The sequence below is a fragment of the Tursiops truncatus genome, chromosome 13, assembly GCF_011762595.2.
Source record: "Tursiops truncatus isolate mTurTru1 chromosome 13, mTurTru1.mat.Y, whole genome shotgun sequence".
In the NCBI taxonomy this organism is placed as follows: Eukaryota; Metazoa; Chordata; class Mammalia; order Artiodactyla; family Delphinidae; genus Tursiops; species Tursiops truncatus.
Window position 1 is genome coordinate 88,122,092 of NC_047046.1, and position 23,209 is coordinate 88,145,300.

At 53.8% G+C, this 23,209-nt stretch overlaps 1 protein-coding gene across 6 annotated transcripts in view; it reads right to left on the reverse strand.

The window, feature by feature from the left end:
* The window catches only part of SLC66A2 (solute carrier family 66 member 2), a 49,085-nt gene extending 27,193 nt beyond the window's left edge, over positions 1–21,892 (reverse strand). For 3 of the 6 annotated variants that reach the window (XM_019937268.3, XM_033837886.2, XM_073790845.1), the window contains exons 1-2: positions 21,690–21,892; positions 16,401–16,534 (exon numbers count right to left, since the gene is read on the reverse strand). In XM_019937268.3, the coding sequence (XP_019792827.2) occupies positions 16,401–16,534; positions 21,690–21,892 (337 nt within the window). Of the gene's footprint in view, positions 1–8,884; positions 8,936–16,400; positions 16,620–21,689 lie in introns of all 6 variants that reach the window. The other 3 variants (XM_019937267.3, XM_073790844.1, XM_033837884.2) reach the window with 2 other exon arrangements.
* Between the last annotated feature and the right edge of the window lie 1,317 nt (positions 21,893–23,209).

Genomic DNA, 23,209 nt, shown 5'->3' on the forward strand with positions numbered 1-23,209 from the left:
TATGCTTCCTCCTGGGATGTGGGGATGTCCCGGGATGTGGTTTCCAGACAAGAAGGCAAGACTTGAAGACAAGGCGTTGAGAGCTGAAGGGAGGTGCCCAGGACTGGGGGCCGAGCCACGTGTGGCCTCAGACGCATCCAGCTCACCTGCTCCCTACCTGCCTCTAAAGACACCTGATGGTGAAGAGCACATCCCTGAAGCTTCGCAATTATTGAAATGTTACTCAGAAGGTCTGAGGCTTCCCTGGATCCACAAATCCATCCCTTCCTTGTTCAGTCCCATCACTTCTGGGTTAAGACGTGATTTACCATTTGGAGAATCTGCACCAGGAGACTGTGTCCTAGTGGCAAGAAAGACTCGGTTTCTTAACGGATTGTGGTTTTATGCTCCAAACGAATATGGAAAACATCTGGCCTAAGAGGGTGTAGACCGGCCACCGGTGAGAAGAGCAGAGACCCAGGGGAGGTTTCTGAATGCGGCTCCAGACACAGAAGCCGCTGCGCCACGGAGCCGACCTGGGTCGCCGCACTCAGCCTGGTGCTTTCCTTAGTGAGAGAAAAGCAGGAACAGCGCGCAGACACCCCAGGTACCGCCACACGCAACCTGCAGCCGTGTCCGGGCAGCCCTTCTGGGCCTCTGCTCCGGCCGGCACACGGGGCCCTCCCCAGGCAGGATCGCGGGTCCTCACCGGGTACCTGCGAGGGACACGCACCAGCCGGCCGGCCCAGGAGCCCCCTGCGCCCCCAGCGACTTTTCTAGAGCGCACTCCCTCCAAGTGGGGCTCCGCTGTATGTAAACTGCACCTCCACGGAGTTGATTTCTTAAAATACACAAACCGCTCACCTATCTCAATGCAACAACTTGGTCCTCTCAAATCGTGAGGTCACATTTCAAAGAGGAAGGAGGCTTCTGGGGACGCTGTGGGCACTGCCCTCTGACCCCGGACGTCTGGGCCTGGCCGGCAGCACGGCTGATGCCGAGGCCGGTTTGCTGCCACCGGACTGGGCTGTCGGGTCTGCTCCTCGCGTCGCCGTCCAAGGCCATGGAAAACAGGCACAACCGGCACCACCGCCTCCCGGGCCCGCCACGGGGGCCCGGACCCGTCCCGCCCACAGCCCGGGGCCCGCCCCTCCCATTAAACCCGAGACCCTATTAACCGCGGGCAGTTACGGCTCCGCAGCAACTGACGCTCAATCCTGGCCTGGCGGCCCGCGCGCGCCCCCGTGCGACCCGCTCCCGGGAAGACACGAGTGACCGCCGGAGGGCCCCGTGCGCTCCGGCCCCGGCCCCGTGGGGAGAGCGCGCGAGCCCCGTGGCGGGGACACCACCAAGGGGGCTCCCCACGCGCCCCACTCCCGGGGGCAAGGCCACCCTCGGGATGGCCCCGTTCTCAGAAGACCCTCACGTGCCAACCTTCCATCCCTTCAAAGCCCTGGTTCAAACTGAAACCCGGCTCTTAACCCCACCGCTGTCTCATTCACCGGTTTATACGCCTCTGAAGTGCCCGCTGGGTCCTGGGACACAGCCCTGACCTCCGAACCCATGTCCAGGGCTCACCCTCCAGCAAAGAACGAGGGCGTGCCAGCCCCCATGGGAGCACAGGGCCATCTGAGAAGACCCAGGGCATGGCCCGGCCAGGCTCCAGATAGGGACTGGCCTGGAGGGAAGCCCACCCAGGTGCGGACCCTTCCTGGCCCCCAGCTTCACTTTATCCAAATGACCAGGGACGACACAGCACTCAGCGAGGGTAGCCAGCGATCTGGTGCACGAGTATAAATGCCCTCTCAGCCTACAGAGCCTGGCTCACGTTTCGAACCCACCTTTCATCCCGTATGTGCTCGTCCAAAGCAGGCAGGCCACGGCCCAGAGACTCAGAGACCCAGCCGAAGGCCCCACCGACCCCCTAGCTGGGCAGGACTGACCACTGAGAGGGGACACACCCCTCATTCAAAAGTGCTACCTGGGAGGTGAGCTCATCACGTCCCAAGGCGGCCCCGGGCAGGGTGAGCCTCCCCGTGGGTGCTGGTTGGTTGGCCTTCCTGGCTCCTGGCTGCAAGAGGCTTTTTGTCGTGTCCCGTCACACCTCCAGGCCCCACTGCTAGCTTCTGCTCGGACAACGAGAGAGGCCAGAGGCTGACGGCCTGTGCTCCCTGCTCTGCCAGTCTGCCCAGCGAGCTGGTCACTGGTTGACCGAACCAGCTCTGTGCTGAACCACGGCACCCACATGGCTGTACCCAGCTGGACGAGCGCCAGAAAGGCCCTGACCCAGGCAGACTGGGATAAATCGTTTTCGCCAAATCAAGATAGCAGCTTCACTTTTAAAGTGAAGCTTTAAGGCTACTGCTCAAAACGGAAGGGAGGACATGGCCTTCCGGTAAGGCGGACCTTCCAGGGCGCCCGCGTGACGGCAAACCCACAGAGATGCTCAAGTGCCCTGAGTTCCCCCGTAAGTAAAGAAACACGGAAAAGCTCGTGCCCTCCTGGCCCGAAACACCCTCTGTGATTCAGCAGCAGGGCTTCCGTCGGGTGAAATACAGCCGAGGGGACGGGCCGTCCAGGACAGGTCGTGAGGTTCTCCACCCCCTGGTGTGAGTCTCTGGAACCGAGAGGCAACTATTTGGGAAAAGAGCCTGGACGTGGCCTGCTTCCCGCCCTGCCCCCGAGTGATGACAGCATCACCCCAGGTGGGGGCAGCCCAGAGGGGCCCCTCCCCGCAGCCCCCAGGAGCAGCAGGTACAGAATACCCCTCCTGCCTCAGTGCGCTCATGGGGTGGAGGTCCCACAACTGGAGGGGAAGCCGGGAATACCAGGGGCTACAACCCCCAGTGCCTGCACTTAGAGCACTGCAGTCACCCCAACAAGGGCCACCGCTGCCCGGCCTCCAGCTCCAGAGCAAGGGTTCAGAGGGTCTGCCCTGGCGGTGGAGGGGTGAGAACAGAGCGCTCCACAGCTCCCCCCAGAGGGGTACCTTGCTTGGAACAGGCTCAAGCCTAAGGGCACAGACACAACAGGTAACCTGCCGGAGGGGCACAGACAAACACAATAGGTAACCTGCCGGAGGGCAACTGAGGGGAAGCTGGCCGTTTATCAGAGAGAGGCAGCAAGAGCAACTGTCAAAGGCGGGCCTCAGGCCACCCCTGCCTGCCTTTAACTGGATCAGACCTTGGAGCGCTGCGCAGCCTAGGCCGTTATCAAAACCAACAGAGCAATCAGTTGTTAATCAGTGGTGGCAGACCCCGGAGCAGCTTAACAGGGGGGCCAAGGACAGCCAAAAACAGCAGGTCCACAGCCAGCCTGGCGGGGGAGCGGGGGAGGGACTCTAAGAGGGCAGCCATCCAGCCAAGTCACTAAACACACAGACACCAAACAGGCCCCCAAGCAGGGTGGGGTCAGCGTCCAGAGTTGCTACAGTATTTTACCTCAAACAGCCAGTTTTCAACAAAGTATGTATGGAAAGTGGCCCATACACAGAAGAAGAAAGAAAAGAAAAAGAAGGAAACATTGCTTTTGAAGGGACAGAACCATTGGACTCAGCAGAAAAGACTTCAAAGCAGCCATTACAAATATGTCCAAAGAACTAAAGGAAACCATACATGAAGAATGAAAGGAAGAAGTATACTGACAATGTCTCATCAAACAGAGAACAGCAATAAAGAGGTAGAAATTACTAAAAAGAGCCAAATGAAAATTCTGGAGTTGCAAAGTCCAGTAACTGAGGTAAAAAAAAAAAAAAGCACAATAAGGGGCTCAACAATAGAGCTGAGCTGGTGGAAGATTCGGCAAACTTGAACACAGATCAATAAAGATCATGCATGTGAAGAAGAATGAGAAAATGGAATTCAGAAAACTGAACAGAGCCTCAGAGACACACAGAACAATAGTCAGCGCACCAACGTGCGTGTGACGGGTGCACTGAAGAGAGGAGAAAGGAGAGGAAAACAGCCTAAGAAATAATGACCGAAAACGTCCCAGATTTGATGAAAATATCAGTCTACACACCCAAGAAGCTTAACAAGTTCCAAAAAGGATAAGTACAAAGAGAACTACACCCTCACGGAATACCACCGTCTAAATGTTGAATGCCAAAGAAAAAGACAGCAAGAGAGGGAATTCCCTGGCGGTCCAGTGGGTAGGACTCCATGCTTTCACTGCCAAGGGCCTGGGTTCAATCCCTGGCCAGGGAACTAAGATCCCGCAAGCTGAGTGGCACAGCCAAAAAATAAAAAAAGAAGAAAGAAATCAGGGACTTCCCTGGTGGTGCAGCGGTTAAGCGTCGCCTGCCAATGCAGGGGACAAGGGTTCCAGCCCTGGTCTGGGAAGGTCCCGCATGCTGCAGAGCAACTAAGCCTGTGCACCACAACTACTGCGCCCACGCTCTGGAACACTCGAGCCACAACTACTGAGCCCGTGTGCCACAACTGCTGAAGCCCGCGTGCCTAGAGCCCATGCTCTGCATCAAGAGAAGACACCACAATGAGAAGCCCACGTACCGCAACTGAGAACAGCCCCTGCTCACCGCAACTAGAGAAAGCCCATGTGCACCAACGAAGACCCAATGCAGCCCAAAATTAAAAAAATAAATTAACTTAAAAAAAAAAGAAAGAAATCAGCAAGAGATAATGAGTAACATATTTGAAATGCAGCAAAGAAACTGTCAACCAAGATTCTTACATCCAGCAAAACTTTATTCTTTTATCCTGGCTGCACAGCTTGTGGGATCTTAGTTCCCCAACCAGGGACTGAACCCGGGCCCTCAACAACGAGATCGTGGAGTCCTAACCACTGGACCACCAGGAAATTCCTGCAAAAAAATTTTTTTTAAAACAAGGGCAAAATAGAGACATTTCCAGATAAAAAAGAACTGGGAGAATTTCTTGTTAGCAGACCCATCTTACAGGGAATACAAAAAATAAGTTCTTCATGATGAAAGAAAGAGACATCAGGCAATAATTATAATCCACTTGAGAAAAACAAAAAGTATAGGTAAAGGTAATTATGTAGGTAATTATAAAAGACAGTATATGTGCGTAGTTCTTCTCCTTTCCTCTCTTAACTGATTAAATAATTAAGTTAGTATAAGTCTGAAGTAGATTCTGGTAAGATGCATATCATAAGCCTTAGAGCAACCACCAAGAAAATAACATAATATAATATAATATAATGTGATATAATGTAGTATACACACACACACACACACATATGTATGTGTGTCTATATATATATATTTAAGGCTCATTAAAGGAATTAAAATATTACACTAGAAAATGTTCACTTAATACAAAAGAAAGCAGTAAAGAAGGAACAGTTGGGGGTTAGGGTAGACATGAGGATAGAAAACAGAAACTGAAATGGCAGGTGTGAATCTAAACATATCACAATAATGTTAAATGTGAATGAATTAAACAATCCAATCAAAGGGCAGAATTGCCAGAATGAGTTTTTTTAAACGATCCACTATATGCTGTCCACAGGAGACGTACTTTAGATTCAAAGATACAAAGAAGTCAAAAGCAAAGTGGAAAAAGATATGCCATACAAACAGCAATCATAGGAGATCTTCAGTAGCTACACTACTGTCAGAAAAAAATTGACTTTAAAACAAAAACGTCACTAGAAATGAAGGAAAATTTTATAATGATAAAAGGGCCAATCTATCAGTATGATAAAACGATAAACATATGCACCTAACAACAGTGCCCCAAAATATAAAAAGCAAAAACTGACAGAAGTGAAAAGAGAAACAAATAATCTAAAGGTAGCTGAAGATTTCAATACACACTTTTAGTAATGGACATAACAACTAGACAGAGGAAAAAGGGAAGAGGAGACCTGACCACACTACAAACCTAACAGACACCCCTCCACCTCCACCTGACAACAGCAGAATATACATCGTCCTGAAGTGCACATGGAACGTTCTCTAAGAGAGACCATCAGCCAGGCCATCAAACAAGCCTCAATTTGAAATGACTGGAATAGGGACTTCCCTGGTGGTGCAGTGGTTAAGAATCCACCTGCCAATGCAGGGGACACAGGTTCGATCCCTGGTCCAGGAAGATCCCACATGCTGAGGAGCAACTAAGCCCGCGCGCCACAACTACTGAGCCCACGCTCTAGAGCCCGCAAGCCACAACTACTGAGCCCGTGTGCCACAACTACTGAAGCCCACATGTCTAGAGCCTGTGCTTCACAAAAAGAGAAGCCACTGCAATGAGAAGCCCGCGTGCCACAACAAAGAGTAGCCCACGCTCGCCCCAACTAGAGAAAGCCCGCAAGCAGCAACAAAGACCCAATGCGGCCAAAAATAAATAAATAAATACATTTATTTTTTTTAAATATAAAATAAAATAAAATGACTGGAATAATACAAAATATGTTCTCCAACTACAATGGAATTAAATTAAAAATCAATAACAGAAGGAAATTTGGGGGATTCACAAATATGTGGAAATTAAACAACAAACTCAAAAATAACAGATGAGTCAAAGAAGAAATCCTGAAGGAAATTTAAAAATATTTTAAGACCAAAATGCAAACAAAAACACAACATACCAAAACTTACAGGATGCAGCTAATGCATTCCTTACAAGGAAATTATGGCTGTAAATGCTATATTTAAAAAGAAGATCAACTATACGTCAACTTAAAAAAAGAAGAAATACCTCATCAATAAATTAATTCTATCTTAAACTAAAAAAAAAGCAAACTAAACCCAAAATAAGCAGAAGGAAAGAAATAATAAATACTAAAGTGGAAATAAATAGGGACTAGAAAAACAATAGAGAAAAATCAACAAAACCAAAAGTTGGCTCTTTGGGGAAAAAAAACCAATTAAATGGACAAACCTTGAGCTGGAAGAACCAAAACAAGAAGGAGAGAGAAAGGGAGGAGAGTCAAATTACTAAAGTCAAGAATTAAAGAGAGATCATTACCACCAACTTTACAGAAGTCAAAAAGATTATAAGGGAATACCAAGAACAATTATATGCCAACAAATTAAATAACAGATTAAATGGACAAATTCTAAGAAAGAACTTCTATTGAAACTAACTCAGGAAGAAATAGAAAATCAGAATAGATCTATAACAAGTAAAAGACTGAATTAGTACTTTTAAAACTTCCCACAAAACGCCCAGGCCCAGAGAGTTTCACTGGATAATTGTACCAAACATTTAAAAGAATTGGTGAACTTGCAACAAGCAGTAAATAAGCCCCACAGATCTAATGCACAGTAGAGTGAATACAGATAACAACACTGAATTATAATCATCAAACTTGCTAAGAGACTAAAAGTAATTATTCCAACTACTAAAAAAAAAAGATAATTATGTAACATGATAGAGGTGTTACCACTCCAGGGCTATCATACCACAGTATACACATGTATCAAATTAACATATACACATTTAACTTACATAATGTTACATGTCAAATATATTTCAATTAAAACATTTTAATTAATAAGGAATTGATAGCAAAGTCTTAAAATTAAAAAAAAATAGAAGAGGAAGGAACACTTCCCCTTCCTAACTTACTTTATAAAGCCAGTTCTATCCTGATACTAAAACCAGTCATCACAAGAAGAAGGAAAAAAAGAGACCAATATTTCTTACGAATATGGACACAAAAATCCTCCACCTAATACTAGCAAACAGAATCTAGCAACTTATAAAAAGGATTATACGTCATGATCAGATGAGATTTATCCCGAGAATGCAAGGTTGGTTCAGCATACAAAAATCCATCAATGTAACACACTATAAAAGCAGAATAAAGGACAAAACCACGTGATCATCTCAACAGACACAAAAAGCATCTGACAAACTTAAATATCCTTTCATGATGGAAAAACTCCACAAACTCAGAACAGAAGGGCACTTGCTTAACCTGATAAAGGGCATCTCTGTAAAATCCACAGCTAGCATCATACTTAATGGTCAAGGACTAAATGCCCTCTCATTACAATCAGGAGCAAGACAAGCACACCTGCTCTCCCACTTCTGGCCACAGGGCTATTAGGCAAGAAAGAGAAATGAAACGCATCCAGATCGGAGAAGAAGGAGTAACACGACCTCTAACTGTGGGTAACAGAATCTTGCATATAGAAAAGCCTCAAATATCCACTAAAAAACGATTAGAATAAATGAGTTCTGCAAAGTTGCAGGACACAAGATCAATATGTGAAAATCAATTTTATTTCTACAAAGAAACAATGAGCAAACCAAAGTGAAATCAAGAAAACAATTCCATTTACCACAGAATCAAAAAGAATAAAATACTTTGGAATAAATTTAACGGAAGAATTCCAAAACTTGTGTTCCGATCATTTCTCTTTCTTTCCACCTCTCCATGCCCCTCCCTCCCTCTCCCCCCTCCCACACACGCAGGAAATGGGCAGGTTTCTAGGAGCTACTTCATGCTCGAAAACAGCAGGTGTGGCTGGTTAGCTGGCTGCAGCCTCGGCCACACTGGGTGGATGATGTACACGCAAGGTGAGGATGCGGCACAGGTGGGAGCAGAGACAGAGAGGGACGAGCTGCAGAGGAGGAAGCTCATGCAGCGTGGTACCTACCCAGATGTGACCGCCTGGGGGGGCTCATGCAGCGTGGTACCTACCCAGATGTGACCGCCTGGGGGGGGGTTCATGCAGCGTGGTACCTACCCAGATGTGACCGCCTGGGGGGGCTCATGCAGCGTGGTACCTACCCAGATGTGACCGCCTGGGGGGGCTCATGCAGCGTGGTACCTACCCAGATGTGACCACCTGGGGGGGCTCATGCAGCGTGGTACCTACCCAGATGTGACCGCCTGGGGGGGGCTCATGCAGCGTGGTACCTACCCAGATGTGACCGCCTGGGGGGGGTTCATGCAACATGGTACCTACCCAGATATGACCGCCTGGGGGGGGCTCTGGCTTCATCTTTATTATCTGCAGCTACATTTAAAGACAGAGAGAGAGAAAACAGGAAGGAAGAAGAGACAAAAACAGACTGGTTTTAACACTGGTAAGTCCTTGTTGTATTTCTTTAAAAAAAAACAAAAAAACAATGGAACAGGAAGACAGCAAGCTTTTGGTTTCTGTGCATTAGGAAATACACTTTCTGAACCATTTTTCTCCAAACCTACCCTCCTCCAAATAAGTGCTTGGGACAGAGGGAAAAAAATGAAAAGCCACCTCATTTTCATTTAATTTCTAAGGTCAGAGGTGCTGACAGAGATACAGCAGACCCTTCTTCTACTTTCCCCTGGGAACTCATCTGTACGCAAGCCCTGGTTGCAAGACAGTTGTCTCAGGGTCCAAACTCTCCGGAAGGTTGCTCAATAGAGCTGTTTTCAGAGGACACTCAACAGGACCCCCGCCATAAACGGAGAGCTAGCTCAGCACGTGAACTTGACCGCCCTCGGACATCACACCCAGTCAGGGAGCAGGTCTGGCAGCTGTCTCCACTGTGGCCCAGGAAGGAATACCTGACCCAGTATGCGACAATTCGACTGCCAGGTACCTTGCCCCTCCGAGCACCCCACCCCACCTGAGACCTCCCTAGTCTGGGCCACCCCAGGACAATGACCGACTGACCTACCGACCAGAGGCCCTGAAGACAGAGCGCCTCCAGCTGGGTTCCACCTGCAGGTGGGACCTGGGACAGACGGTAGTTAAAGAGAAGAGTCACTGAGGTCAGAAAGCAGAGGCAAGACCAAAGGTCGTGTGTCACCTGCCCCAGGCCATGTTCACTCTACCCCAAAATGGAAATTTTGCATGTAATCAACTAAAAGCAAACACCAGACTTGCTGCCTAGACCGGGAGGAGCTGGGGGGTCGGGGCAGGGGGAGTGGTTTATAAACCAACACAAATTGCAGTCTCCTCTCCGCACCCCACCCCTCTCCCCAACACCCCCTCCTGGACCTTCTGGGTTCTGACCCCTCAGAGTTGGTCAGATTCTCTCAGCTTTTTGCTTCTATTTCTTTGATTCAGACCAATTTCACCATTCATGGGCACCTACTCTACAGATCAAAATCCCAAAAGAGGGAAGGAGGGGAGAGGAGGGAGGCTGTAGGAGAGAGCGCTCAACTCAGTTACTTGTGCGTTTCAGACACCGTTTCCCTTCTCCTCTCCAGGCCTGATCACACTGAGCTGACAAGCAGAGCTTCGCACATGCAGAAGCACCGGGCATGGCTGGGAGACGCACAGAGTGCGCGGGTGCAGAGCTGGGGGTCGGCAAGCAGAGGGCTGGGTAAGTTGGGTGGGAAGGTCACATCCCTGTGTACTGCGGCAAGCTGCCTAAGGTTCCTTGGCTGGAAAGCAACATGATCAGATCTACGTTTTAGAAAAGACACCTTTGTATAGGACAGATGGAAGAAAGTGGGCTCTGAAGCTGAGAGACGCTAGAAATGTTTTCAACAATCATGTGCTTCCACAGAGCTGTACTGAGGACACACTCCAGGCCAGGCACGAAGGTTCCAAAACAACTGCACTGGGACTTCCCTGGTGGTCCAGCGGTAAAGAATCCGCCTTACAGTGCAGGGGACACGGGTTCAATCCCTGGTCAGGGAACTAAGATCCCACATGCCACAGGGCAACTAAGCCCACGTGCCACAACTGGAGAGCCTGCATGCTGCAAACCACAGAGCCCATAAGCCCTGGAGCCTGCGTGTCACAACTAGAGAAGAGAAAACCCACACGCCACAACTAGAGAGAAGCCCGCACACTGCAACGAAAGATCCCGCGTGCCTCAATGAAGATCCTGCGTGCCGCAACTAAGACCCGACGCAGCCAAAAATAAATAAATAATAACTGAATCTTTAAAAAAACACACAACCACACTGTCCTCAGAACCTCCCCTCCCCCACCAGGAGGCGGGTCTTTGCCCCCTTGACCATGGGTGGGCCTGAGACTGCAGGTCTTCAGAAGTGATGCTGTGTGAGTTCCAAGACTAGATCTTTAAAAAGATACAGCGTCCACCCGGTTCTCCCCTTGAAACTCAGCGCCACCTTGTGAGGAAGCCCAGGCCACATGAGGAGGCCACGCAGGGATGTTCCAGCAGAGCCCGGCTGAGGTCCGGCCAACAGCCAGCACCAACCCAGACACATGAGAGAGGAGTGAAAGAGAGAGACAGAGACACAGAGAGAGACAGAGACAGAGGGAGAGACAGAGACAGAGAGAGGAGTGAAAGAGAGAGACACAGAGAGAGACAGAGGGAGAGACAGAGCAAGAGACAGAGAGCTAGACAGAGAAAGAGAGGGTAAGGGGGAGAGACAGTGAGAGGGAGAGACAGAGAGAGAAAGGAGGGGACGGGAGAGAGTGAATGAGACTGTGAGAAAGAGCTCGAGCAAACAGCCGAACTGTGGAGTCCGAAGCAAAAATGTCCTTTCACGTCATCAAGTTTTGGGGTCACTCGTCGAGCAGCCCCAGAGCCAGGAACCAGAGATGACAAGGCAGAAGTTCCAGCAGAGCTGAGACGGGAGAGCCAGCCTCTGGTGGCCAGCAGGAGGCTGGGGGGTGGACCAGAGGCGGGCCCTCAACTGCCCCAGGGGCTTTAGTCCTGCCACACTTTGAGACTCACTGCTGGGGTCTCTTGGAGAGACCACGCGGGGGCAACGGTGCCTGCGTGTGGTGGAAGGGAGGACGGCTACGGGGGACCGGGGGACCGGGAGGCCAGGAGGAGTACTATCATGGTGGTCCAGGCAACACGGGAACAGGAGACCCTGTGTCAGCTCCAGGGCAGTGGGCTGAACTGAAGCAGGATCGTAGCCTGATGTCCGAGGACACAACGGAGCCCTTGAAAATGCAGGACGGTCTGTGGATAAACATCTTCCTGGGGAAGGGGGTGTCCTCAGCTTTCAATCTCAGGATGGTACGTGACCTCCACACCCAACGTGTTTTTACAGCTTTACTGAGCTGTAACTACACACCATAAAAAGTCGCTCTCCCAGTGGTGTGGAGGATGCCCACAGGTGTGTGGTGCAGCCCCCACCGCTACGGTATTTTAGAACTTGCTTCACCTCACAGGAAACCTGTCCCCTTCAGCAGTCACCCCTCCCGGCCACCTCCCCAGCCAATGCCACCCCAGTGCTGAGATGTGGGGCAAACCTCAGGTGAGTTCACGCCTGCAGCCGGTTGGTGACGCACCCATCGGGAGGCACTATTCTTAGTGACAGTACAACACGGGAATCTGGCGGGAGGAACGTGTGGCCCTGAGGATCCCCGAGGAAACAGCTTCTCAGCAGCCTCGCTGTCGGCGGCCTCATGACGGAACCTGGCCAGGAGCCATGAGGGAGGCGCCTGGTGGAGACGCCACGCTCTGTTATTCTTGGGTCCCTGGGCTGCAGTGGGAAGATCAGAGCCGACCAGGGCCCCGTGAAGGGCCAGCCTGGGAGGGGGCACTCTGTCTCCTGGGAAACCTCCAGACCAGGCTCCTCGGACACCTGGCTGACTGCAGGTCTGGGGCAGGAAACTGGACAGCACGCTCAGAGCATCTTGTCGCACCAGTGTCCGGGGTCCACAGGACCAAAGGTCAAAGATCAAGAGCCGGCGGCAGGGCTACCCTGGTGGCGCAGTGGTTGAGAGTCTGCCTGCCAATGCAGGGGACACGGGTTCGAGCCCTGGTCTGGGAAGATCCCACATGCCATGGAGCAACTAAGCCCGTGCGCCACAGCTACTGAGCCTGCGCGACTGGAGCCTATGCTCCGCAACAAGAGAAGGCCGCGACAGTGAGAGGCCCGTGCACTGTGATGAAGAGTGGCCCCCGCTCGCCGCAACTAGAGAAAGCCCTTGCACAGAAACGAAGACCCAACACAGCCAAAAATAAATAAATAAATAAATTTAAAAAAAAAAGAGCCGGCGGCAGAGGCTCCCACTGGCCAGAGGTGGGTAAAGGGGCTTCCACCTCATGAAACACAGGATAACATACAAACAAACGTGCTCATCGCTGCAAGGTGCTGGGAACCAATTTTGAAAAGAGGCAAATATAGGCCTTTACCTGCCTTCCTTTAGAAATCAAACCATCGGAAGACCAAGTAGCGTTTGTGGGGAAGTTTCTCTACAGAAGCTGAGACGGCGGAGCCTCGGGGCTGGTGGCCCGGGGCTGACTGTCAAGACTGGGCCCTGGGCCCCCGTGGCTGCCACCACCCAGAGGGGCCAGCTGACAGCCACACCTCCCAGAGGAAGGGCGCAACAGTCCTGCAAAGACAAAGGGCCAGACCTGGGTGCAGTTATCTTTTAAAATGTTCTCTGCAGGGCGTCCCAGACAGACCTGGTTCAGCAGCCCGATTCCGTCCAGATCCCGTGGGCCTGACTCGCTCTGAACACTGCTGCTGGTCTGCTGACCCTGTGCTGGGCGTGCAGCGCTCAGCTCACAGCAAACGACCTGTTTCAACAACAGATAAGTTCCAAGGAGAAAGGGGAGTTAGGGAGAACCTATAGATTAAGAAGACAAATCAACAACAAAAAGACACCAGCCAATCACAGTGTGTGCTGCATCCTGATTTAAGGAAACAAACTGGCCAAAAAGTCAGGAAACGGAAAGTCACACACAGATGGTGGTTTCATGATAAGGAACCATTGATTTCTTATGGGTGACGATTTCTTTAGAGATACGTTACAGACTATCTATAAAGAGGCTACATCTGGGATTTGCTTCAGAAACTGCAGGAAAAAGACGTGAACGGGGTCTGGAGGTGGTTACGGTGCCACACGGAGCTCCGTTATGCTACTCTCCCTACTTCTACGTGCTTGAAATTCTCTACAATAAAACGCGAAAAAGGAAAAACACAGCACCTTCGAGACGGACACCACACTTCACTCCTAGTTCACAGTTAAACATCAGGTGCATATTAGTGTCTCCAGCCAATTCCTCCGTGAAACACGTGGTCTCGGTGGATGCCATTTCACCTGGGACAACCCGAGGAGGGGGACCCACACCCCGGCCCTGCCCCCACTACACACAAGGGCATGGAAAAGCTGCCAGTGGAATGAGAGGTTTGAAAACGTTTGATCCTAATTTTGAAAATGATCCCAATTTTGTGATAGGAGACTAACAAAGAAAAAAGAAAGAAATGGGAAACTATAGCACAATGTTCAAAGCAGTCACCTCCGGGTGGGAGGACGGAAGGCTTTTTACTCTTACTATATATCCTGTCTTCCCTAAAATGTCTACAATGAGCACATGATGCTCTTCAGATAACGAATTAGATATTTAATTTTCTAAGTAACCTGCTTTTTCTCCTCACCACCATCTATGTTTCTTTAACCCTAACTTTCAAGTTGAATTAGTGACCTTCAAAACTGCAAACCTCTATAAAAGATAGCTGGGAAATATTTAAGCTTTTTTTTAGGCTGCCTGGCCATCCTATGAGAACCGTGAAACAAAGCTCCCCAGACTCTCCTGGAGAGCTACTGTAATGTGCATGGTCAGCTCCCCAAGAAGTCTGTGTCCCGAGGCCTCGGCTGACACGTCGGGAAGCGGAGGCCAGCCACCTGCCACGGGGGGTGAGGGGAGAGACGGGGGCCGCGGCACAGCGGCCCACAGGCTCTCAGAGCTTCCAGGCCCGAACCGCTCGGCTTCTTCACAGCCCACCCGCCTACTTCTGGCAAATAAGAGGAAATAAACCCACACATTCATTAAAAGCTTCCCACAGTGCGGTGGTGAGACCCGTGTGTCTCATAAACAGTAGACACGGAAACACGTAAACCGATCTGGACTCAAGTGTTGAATGCTCAGACGCTCAGCCGTGTGGGCGGAGCTTAGGAGACGACTCTCCCTGAGGCCGCAGGGGACCAGTGGGGGAGGGCCGGGGTCAGGAGGGGGCCCAGAGGTCAGGAGGCACGGTCCTCCCTCCACCAGGGCCGGCGTGCACCAGCAGACCGGCCATCACCGTGAGCTGCTATCAAATGTCCAACGTTAAACTCTAAGTTTGCCGCGTGACCCAGAGGCCTCAACACCTGCTGTACCTGGCACCCTCCGCCTTCACGACCCACGCACAGTTTCAAACAAGGTCACAAGCCTGGTCTCCCGCTGCAGAGCCTGAGGGGCAGGACCACTACGCCACCAGGGCACCGGGTGTCCTCTCCAGGCCTTCCGCCCGCCCTGGGTGAAGACGCACACTGACCACCCCACGCGGCCCACTCTGCACTCGGCTGTGAGATCCTGCACCCATTAAAGGGGAGGCTCCAAAGGGCACAGACCACAGAGGGCAGGGCAGAAGCCGCTTAGGCAGAAAGCCCTCGACTCAGAGAAAGGTCAGAGCCAGCTCCTCAACTCATGAGGGGTCCAGGGTCCAGAAGCCCTGCTTTCTAGGCAAGAGCAGCGGTACCAGCGGCACCACCTCTGGTGGATCTCCTGAGTCACAGCTGGGAGGGTGGCGTTAACGGGACAGAAAAAGCAAAAACACACCGGAAACAGACAGTGGCGGGTGATCCTCTTCACCATCTCCGTGACCCTAACTGATCCAGGCTCCTCATCGGGGCTGAGGCTGACCCACTTCTACAAAGACTGAAGTTAGCACACACTCACTGTCACTCTAGAAACAGAAGCTACACAAGAGGAGAGGAGTCGCTCAAAGGGAGAGAAAATAACCACCAGGGAAAAAATAGCTGGGCAAGACCTCAAGTCTGCAGGAGTCCCAGAACTAAACAAACTCCAGAGAAAACGCTTCTCTAAGCAGTAGCTGAGATCGCACACACACACATTCTCAGACAAAGTCGAAGGGGAGAGCGGTCTTAGACTTAGTCATTAGAAAAACCAGAAGTACGGCATCAACCCTCCTGCACAGAGAAGCCCACAGCCCGCGCGGTCGAACGCAGAACATCGGCTTGAAAGAGACATTTCCTAAGGAGAAGGCAAAACCAGCAGGAGCACCTTCTATCTTCTGAGCCAGCAAAAAGCCGCAGGGGCCGAGCGTGGGGCTCGCCTGCCCGAGCTCGTGGACCCCGCTGCCCACCCGAGGCCCACAGAGCACGACGCCGGGTGAATGTTTAACAAGGTATGTGAGAAAGATGCCGGTTGACTCAGCCACAAGGAATGGGAAAAACAGAGGCTGTGTTTGGTGCACAAGCCACACACAAGGTCAGAGATAAAACCGCCTCTGCAGGAAACATCTGGCTCCGGCCTGATCAGAAACAGACCAGCAGTGCCGCCCTCCTGCCCCAGCTGAGGGGCCCGCGTGACGACGGCCACGGCGAGGGACACGGCAAGAACAGGTCGTAACTCGCCCGAGTTCCAGTTTCACACGATACGGTGTCACTTGGCTGACTGCGAACACCGGTGTCGCGCCAGACACTGCGCCACCTGGCGACGCCAGCGCTGCTGGGGTGGCACTGGTGGAGGCCCCCCACCCTGAGAGCTCCAGCCGAGCCTTGCTCGTCGAGTCGCTGGGCTTCATCCCCACAGCTGCGGGTCACCAACCTGCAAAGACCCGGCGCTTCAGGTTCAGCTCGTTGGCCACGCGGACCTCGGTGCAGAGCTTCAGCATCAGCAGCATGGTCAGGATCATGACAACGCTCTGCCAGAGCAGCGGCGCCTCGAAGCGCCTCCCGAACCTGCGGGGGAAGGGCCGCGGCGTCAGGGGGCGCTGGCCGGGCCTCCGATGCCACGCCACGGAGGCACGGAGCCGGCCTCCCGAACCTGCGGGGGAAGGGGCCGCGGCGTCAGGAGGCGCTGGCCAGGTCTCCAGACGCCACGGTGGCACGGAGCCGGGATGCGGAGGGGCCGGGCGCCCCCCCCCGACGGCCAGACCGGGCCTCCACCGCCCCCCAGAGCCGAGTCACGGGCAGGCTGCTCCTCGTGCTGCAGGCCCCCCCGGGAGCCGCTGCGACCCTCCCAGGGCCCAGGGCCGAGGGCCGGTGGGAGTGGGTCTCCTGCCCTCGCCCCCCCACCCCCGGTCCGGCCAGCTGACCGTCGCCCTCCTGCAGAGGCCCAGCCGCCACCAGGTGAGAAGCCCAGGTGCTGGAACACCTGCCTCCCCAGGGCTCGTTCCAGAGTCTGGAGACCGATGGCAGCCCTGGCCCCTGGCCGTGGGGAGTGGGGTCTGCAGGCCAGCACGGCCCCCAGTGTGAGCAGAGCAGTGGGGGGCCGGGCCACCCAGCCCTCACTGGAGAAGAGGAAACGGCAGGCAGGGCATGGTCCGCACTGCTAGCCTCAGGCCCTGATGCCCGACCAGGCCTGGCTGGCCCGCACGGACGCCTTCACGTCCACTCTCTTCTCTGAGCCCCAGCCTGCCCAGCCCTCCCAGCCACAGGCCCCAAGGCCTTCCTGCTGACTTTCCTCCAGTGTGTTGAGCATTTCAGCAGCTCGGCCAAGAGTTCCTGGAGGCCACAGCCACAGTCCAGTGAGTGGCACTGCTGGGCCCATCAGAAGACCCCGGCCCAGGGGCTGGTCACAGCACTGCCCTCCGCACACCAGCTAGGGTCTCAAACGTGGCCACCAGCATCACAGGACTGGCCTGCAGAACTGTCACCTCTAAGGCGAGGCCCGAGAAGAGCACCCTCAAAGCCCAGGCCCCCATTCTAGCCTGGCTGCTCCGGAGCAGAGATCCCACTGGCACCGGCGGCAGCGCGGCCTGACGGGGCGTCCCCAACCCGAGTTAGTGGCCGACAGGTCACAGTCGGGAGGTCCTGGATGGCAGTCTGACCTCCAGCTTCTCCTGGAAACCAGGAGACACGGCCCGGCCCACCTCCTCTGGCCTCGCTCACACCCGCCCCTACAAGGAGAGGGTCACTGACAGCTGGCTGATGCGGCCACACACGCGCTCCGCCACAGGCTGGCTCTGGGGACCACGCTGCCCCCCCAGCCTTCTCACTGTGCCCCACCACCTCCGGGCTTCACCTCTTCCGTAAAGTGCGGACACAACCCTACAGCTGCTTGAGGACGTTTCTAGCAGTTCTAGGAACTAGTCCCCACTGGTTACCTGACTGACCCCGGGGGGCTGACTAATCAACAGATAGTCCAGAGGAGAAGACAGAGAAGGTTCTGCGCCAGGCTGGGGAGACTGGAGCGGGCGGGCATCACAAAAAGTCACTCAGTCTAGGGACCAAGCTCATTTCCAGTTAGTGACAAGGCTGAAGACGCGGGGTGGGCCTTTATGTAATAAAGTCTACTTCCATTGTTTTCAACAGAAACAACGAGCGACTAGAAAAACGGTGGGGGGCGGGGGGGGGGGGCGGGGGGGATGAAGGTTTGTGCTTCCCCTTATACCACACACCGAAAATCCAATCTAGGTAAATTCAGTATTTACAGTGAAGTAAGGGGGGCAGAGTGAACATTAAACTGCTTTTAGGGTGAAGACAGGCTGAACAAGACAGAAAATTTCAAAAAGCACAACTTTCCACAGAAGATACACAAGGGACAAAACAAATATGAAACAAAGTTCAACATCATTAGTAATTTTTAAAAGCCAATTAAAATAGAAAAACACTATTTTTTACTTATCAAGTTACTTAAACTTCTGCCTTTAATGCTAATAGTCTGTGCCGGCAGAGGTGTCACCAGGCACCTCTCCCTCCCCCGCCCTGAGAATGCAGTTGGCAAAGCCTGGTCTGCAGCAGAGGACAGGACAGCCCAGCAGACGAGCGTGTGGCCTGCTGCTTGGAGCAGCCAGTGGAAGCGCCGTCCCCCGGTGCAGTGCACATGTCTCGCTCCCAGGGAGACGCACGCGGCAGAGAACGTGCACTGCCTCACCAAGCCTGAGCAAAAGCTCCCACAAGGAACACCTTCTACGCGTCTTCAAAGTAGCAGAGAAAAGCTCGATTGGAAGAAAAGCTGTGTATCTACTTCCCTGACTGGCTTCTCGAGTAGCGGATTGTCACTAGCCCTCTGGTGCAGTGTCACCACATCTCCGATACAATTTTACTACACCTGCAATACAATGTCACCACGTCTCTCCATCTCCGGTACAGTGTCACCATATCTCTGATCAGATAGGGACGGGGCTGGAGAACTAGCTCTGTGAATGCCTCAGGCCCTGGGTCAGATGGCCCTGCAGCAGCGTCCTTGCACCCTGGCCCCCTCCCTCCCCTTCTCATTTACAGAATCACTCCACCCTCTGGCTTCCGACACCACAAAGGCCAAATCCTGCACGTCAGCATTTTGTATGATCTGCTCAATGCTGGTTCTGCAAAAGGATGGGAAGAATCGCAAGAAATAAAGGCATTAGAGTTCCGTGAGTTACAGAAACGCCAGGTTTCTACAGCTTGGTCAGCCTTCCCCCACCCCACCCCCGACCCCCAGGACTGCAGAGCTTCTCACATGCCTCACACCACACATTTCCCTGGGCGGCTTCCCAGGCAGACTGGAGTTCCGGAGACTGCATTCCCAGCCAGCTTTGGGAAACGTACTCTTCACTTCCTCCAAGTCCATCACTGCTCTCGTCCCACTCGGAGCCCACCACAGCTCCCAGCCGGTGCTCTCCCCCTCCCCACCACCCATCACCCATATACACGTGTCTGGCACGTTCCATACAGCACTTCTGCTGAAGCGTTAACCCTGCAGCACCTGCCCAGTGTCTGGCCCATGGGAAACCCTCAAAAACCTATAAAATCAAATGGGCTGCTAGGGGACCCAGGAGTAGGGGCTTTGGAGGCTCCAGAGAAAGGAAGGAAAGGGAGCACAGGCATCACCCTCAGAGCAGTGGGGCCTTGGGACCACGTGGGAGGAGACGCGTGTATTTGTTACAAGTCATAGATGGAGCCCGGCCTGTCTGCTGGGCTTCACCACGTGAACTACAAAGTACTGCCAGGTGTGAAACACAGGGAAAGCACAACCCCAGGTCAGAGGGATCCTGGAGGAGAGACCTCTGCCAGCCCTCCCTTCTTCCCATAGGGTCCCACAGTCTTCTGGAATCCAGGCTGAGGGCAGCCCTGTGTGTTCACACAGCAGCCACTGAACTCACGGAGGGACCCAGGACAGCTCACGCAGCTGATGCTGTGGGCAAGGGGCAATCAGATGTGCAGAAATGGACGTGCCAGTGCACAAAGTTCAGAATTCCACCAAAGACTCTTTCTTTCTCAAAGGCTCAGGCCCTACAATGGAGAGAGAACTCCCAGTCCCAACGCATCAAATGCTTGCTTGTTAAACCCAGAAACACTGACGAGATGGCATTCAAGAAACTGGTTTAATTTCTGATTTCTCCAAAACAGATAGTTAGAGGTCGATTAGATATCCTATTTTCTTTTTGCTATTCTGAATGATAAGCATAGCTGGGGGGAAGCCCTCTCAAAGGAACTATTTCCCGTAAGAAATGCAACCTCAGTCAATCCTCCGCCACTCCTCCAGAAAACTTGCCACTGCCCAAAGGAAATGCTGCTTCCCGACCTAAGGCCCGGGCCTGGGCTGGGAGCTCCGGGGGCCACACCCAGGGTGCTCAGGGTTGACAGCAGTGTCACACACGATTCCAGTTTGGGACCTGCTTCTGTGCAACCTTAGACCTAGAGAGGGGCAGCTGAGAGAGCGAAGGGGAGAGTCTTGCTGCAGTGGGCGAGTGCTGTCCTCAGCCACCGGGAAAGGAGGAGTCGTCAAATGCAGTTTTTCAACTTGTGCTAAACAAGTTAAAAGATAAGCACCCTCTGACCCCTCCTTCAGAAGCGGACTGGCCCAGAGACAGGGCTCATGGTGTGACCAATTCTTCCAGGAGAAGGGGTCGACTCACCAGCTCACCTTTTAAAACCTCAGACTGAGCAAAAACACGGTGAGAGTGACCAAGGGCTGCCTTAGGCCAGGTGGACAGAAGGTGAAGGAGCAGAGAACTTCTGGACTCAGGGGACTCACACCCTGATGACCGCAGAGGGGACGTCTGCCAAAACTCATCAAACTGCACAACGGGTGATTTTCTTCCCTGTAAATCGTGCCTCGGTAAGGCTGACTTAAACTCCATTAGCAAGAAAGCACGATTACTCCAAAAAGTCAAAAGAAGGAGCCAGCTGCCCGGTCCCAGGCTGTCCTGTCTGTGCTCACAGAGGGGCCTGGGACCGTCTAGAAGGAAGGAAAGTTGTGGGCTTTTCTGGCCTTACAGTGAGGCCGCGAGACCTCTTATCACTTCCTCTGAAAGTGTACCCTCCCAATTACGTCTGGCTTCAACAACTGTTAAAATTAACTTCAAGTTCCTGACCAGAATGCAAATGATAATAAGAGGAAGCTGGTCTGAGAGGAGCAAGAAAACATAGTCTCTTAAGTATTATCCAGAAAGTTGACTTTACTGTTAAAACAAACAAAAACAAACCCGCACACACAAGGCAGAAGGCAGGAAGGGACCACCCTTCAAGGCAGACCACCCCCACAGCACTCCTTCCTGTCTGGTTCCCTCCTGAGAGCCTTTACTGGCCAGTGGTTTGTCCTTCCTATGCTGACCACCTTCTGTTACTGGTATTCATTAATTCCCTTCGTTTTCTCTCCACTACCCCCAAACCTCACCCAAATTCCTAAGGGCATGGACCCAGTCCTAGGACACAGCTCCACAGAAAAGGCCCTGGGCAAGCATCCAGTACATGTACGAGCCACCGAAAATGAAGACGCAGATCCGAGATTATGTGAGCTTCTCCACTTCAATCCCACCATTTTCCCTGGGAAAAAGTCTCATCCATTTCACCAGCTCCTTCCCAGGAAGTGCAAACACTTCCGCCCCCACCCCACCCCGGCCTCACCCAGAAAAGGAGAAAGCCATCTCCCTGGGAGCACCCCACAGTAAGAAAACCCTCAACCTACCAGAAGAGGATTCGTAAGATATTGGCCACCAGGAGCACCAGACATACGTAGGTCGAGAAGCCCTCGGCGTTCTGAGTCCTCCGGATGTCCCTGTACTGCGGGATGTACGGCACCACCCCTCCGAAGACCATGGCCCCAGCTGCCCCCCAGGAAACCAGCTGCTGCAGCGGGACCAAAAGCCAACCCAAGCCTTCGGCGTCCATCCCGAGCGCCCGGCGGCCCCGCCGGCAGGCTGACGTCCACCTGGCCCACGCGCGCTCCGCGCTCTCGGGCTCCTGGCGCGCGCGCTGTCACCCTCACATGCCGCCGCTGCCCTGAGCCGTCCTCCGTCGCGGGGCCTGGCGAGAGAGGAAAAGCGGTAAAGCACTCGGGCCGAGCCTCCACGCCCAATGGGGGGCGCACCGCCGGGCTCGCGGCTGGGGCACGAACCCCTCCTCCGGGGCGCCGGCCCGGGGTGGACTTTCAGTTCGGGGTGGGGGCTCAGTTCCGGGCGAGGGGGTCGCACAGCCTGGGGGTCGGAGGGATGGGAGGAGGGGGGAAGAGGGTAGACACTGCCCAGGGGGCCCGGCCCGGGGTGGACGCTCAGCCCAGCGCGGCGCTCGCGTCCACGCACACTGCTGACCCCGCCGGGCTCACCCGCGCCGGCGGCTCCCAGCGGTCAGTCCACCCTCCTTCTGTCTGTCCAAGCGCCGGGCCCCGCCTCGGCGTGACGTCACAATACGTGGCCCCGCCCGCGCCGGGAGGAGGGGCGGGCGCCGCTGGGTCCTAGAGCGCGCCGGTGGGCGTGGAGGTGGGGGCGGGACCCGGGGCGAAGCCGGGTGTCGTGGGTCGTGGCCAGGGCGCTCCGTGGGCCCACCCGGCCCTGGTTAGGAAATCGCTGCCTGGCGGGGCCTCTCCTTCTGGGCCAGGGGCCCACGTGGACCCGGCGCCATCTGTCCCACGGCGAGTTGCCTTGTAGACGCGGCGCGCCGCCAACGGGAGCAGAGGACCGGGTCCTGTCGCCGCCCCGAGGGTCAGCGCGAGGCCTGGGGACGCCCCCCTCGTGGGGACTCGGGCAGGGTCTGAGCGCCCCGTGATTCCAGGGGTCCTTCCACCGTTCATGGTCTGCCCGGGTCTGTGGGGCTCCCCATCCTGAGCCGGGGCGTGTCCCTGAGGAGCGGCGTTCGGAAGTTTGCAGAGGGCCAGGGCAGTTTCGGCCAGGCGGGGGGGCCGGGGGCGCGACTCCTCGGGGAAGCGAAAGCCCACCCGCAGCCTGAAACCTCTGAAGGCCCACTTCGGGGCCCAGGGCGGCAGCAGCCAGGACTGCCGTCCACAAGTGCGTTAGGTACCTTGTCACTGAAGACAGTGCTGGCCGGTGGAGCTCGGATCCGCGAAGGGTACGTGCTTCATCTCGAGCGCACAACTCTAGCACTCACTGAGAGAGAAAACAGGAATTCCTGAGTGTGTCACCTGACCAAGGTGAGCCCTCGGAAGCTCGAGGGAGGTAGGTGCTCAGAACCCGGATGCTGGTGGGCGAGGGA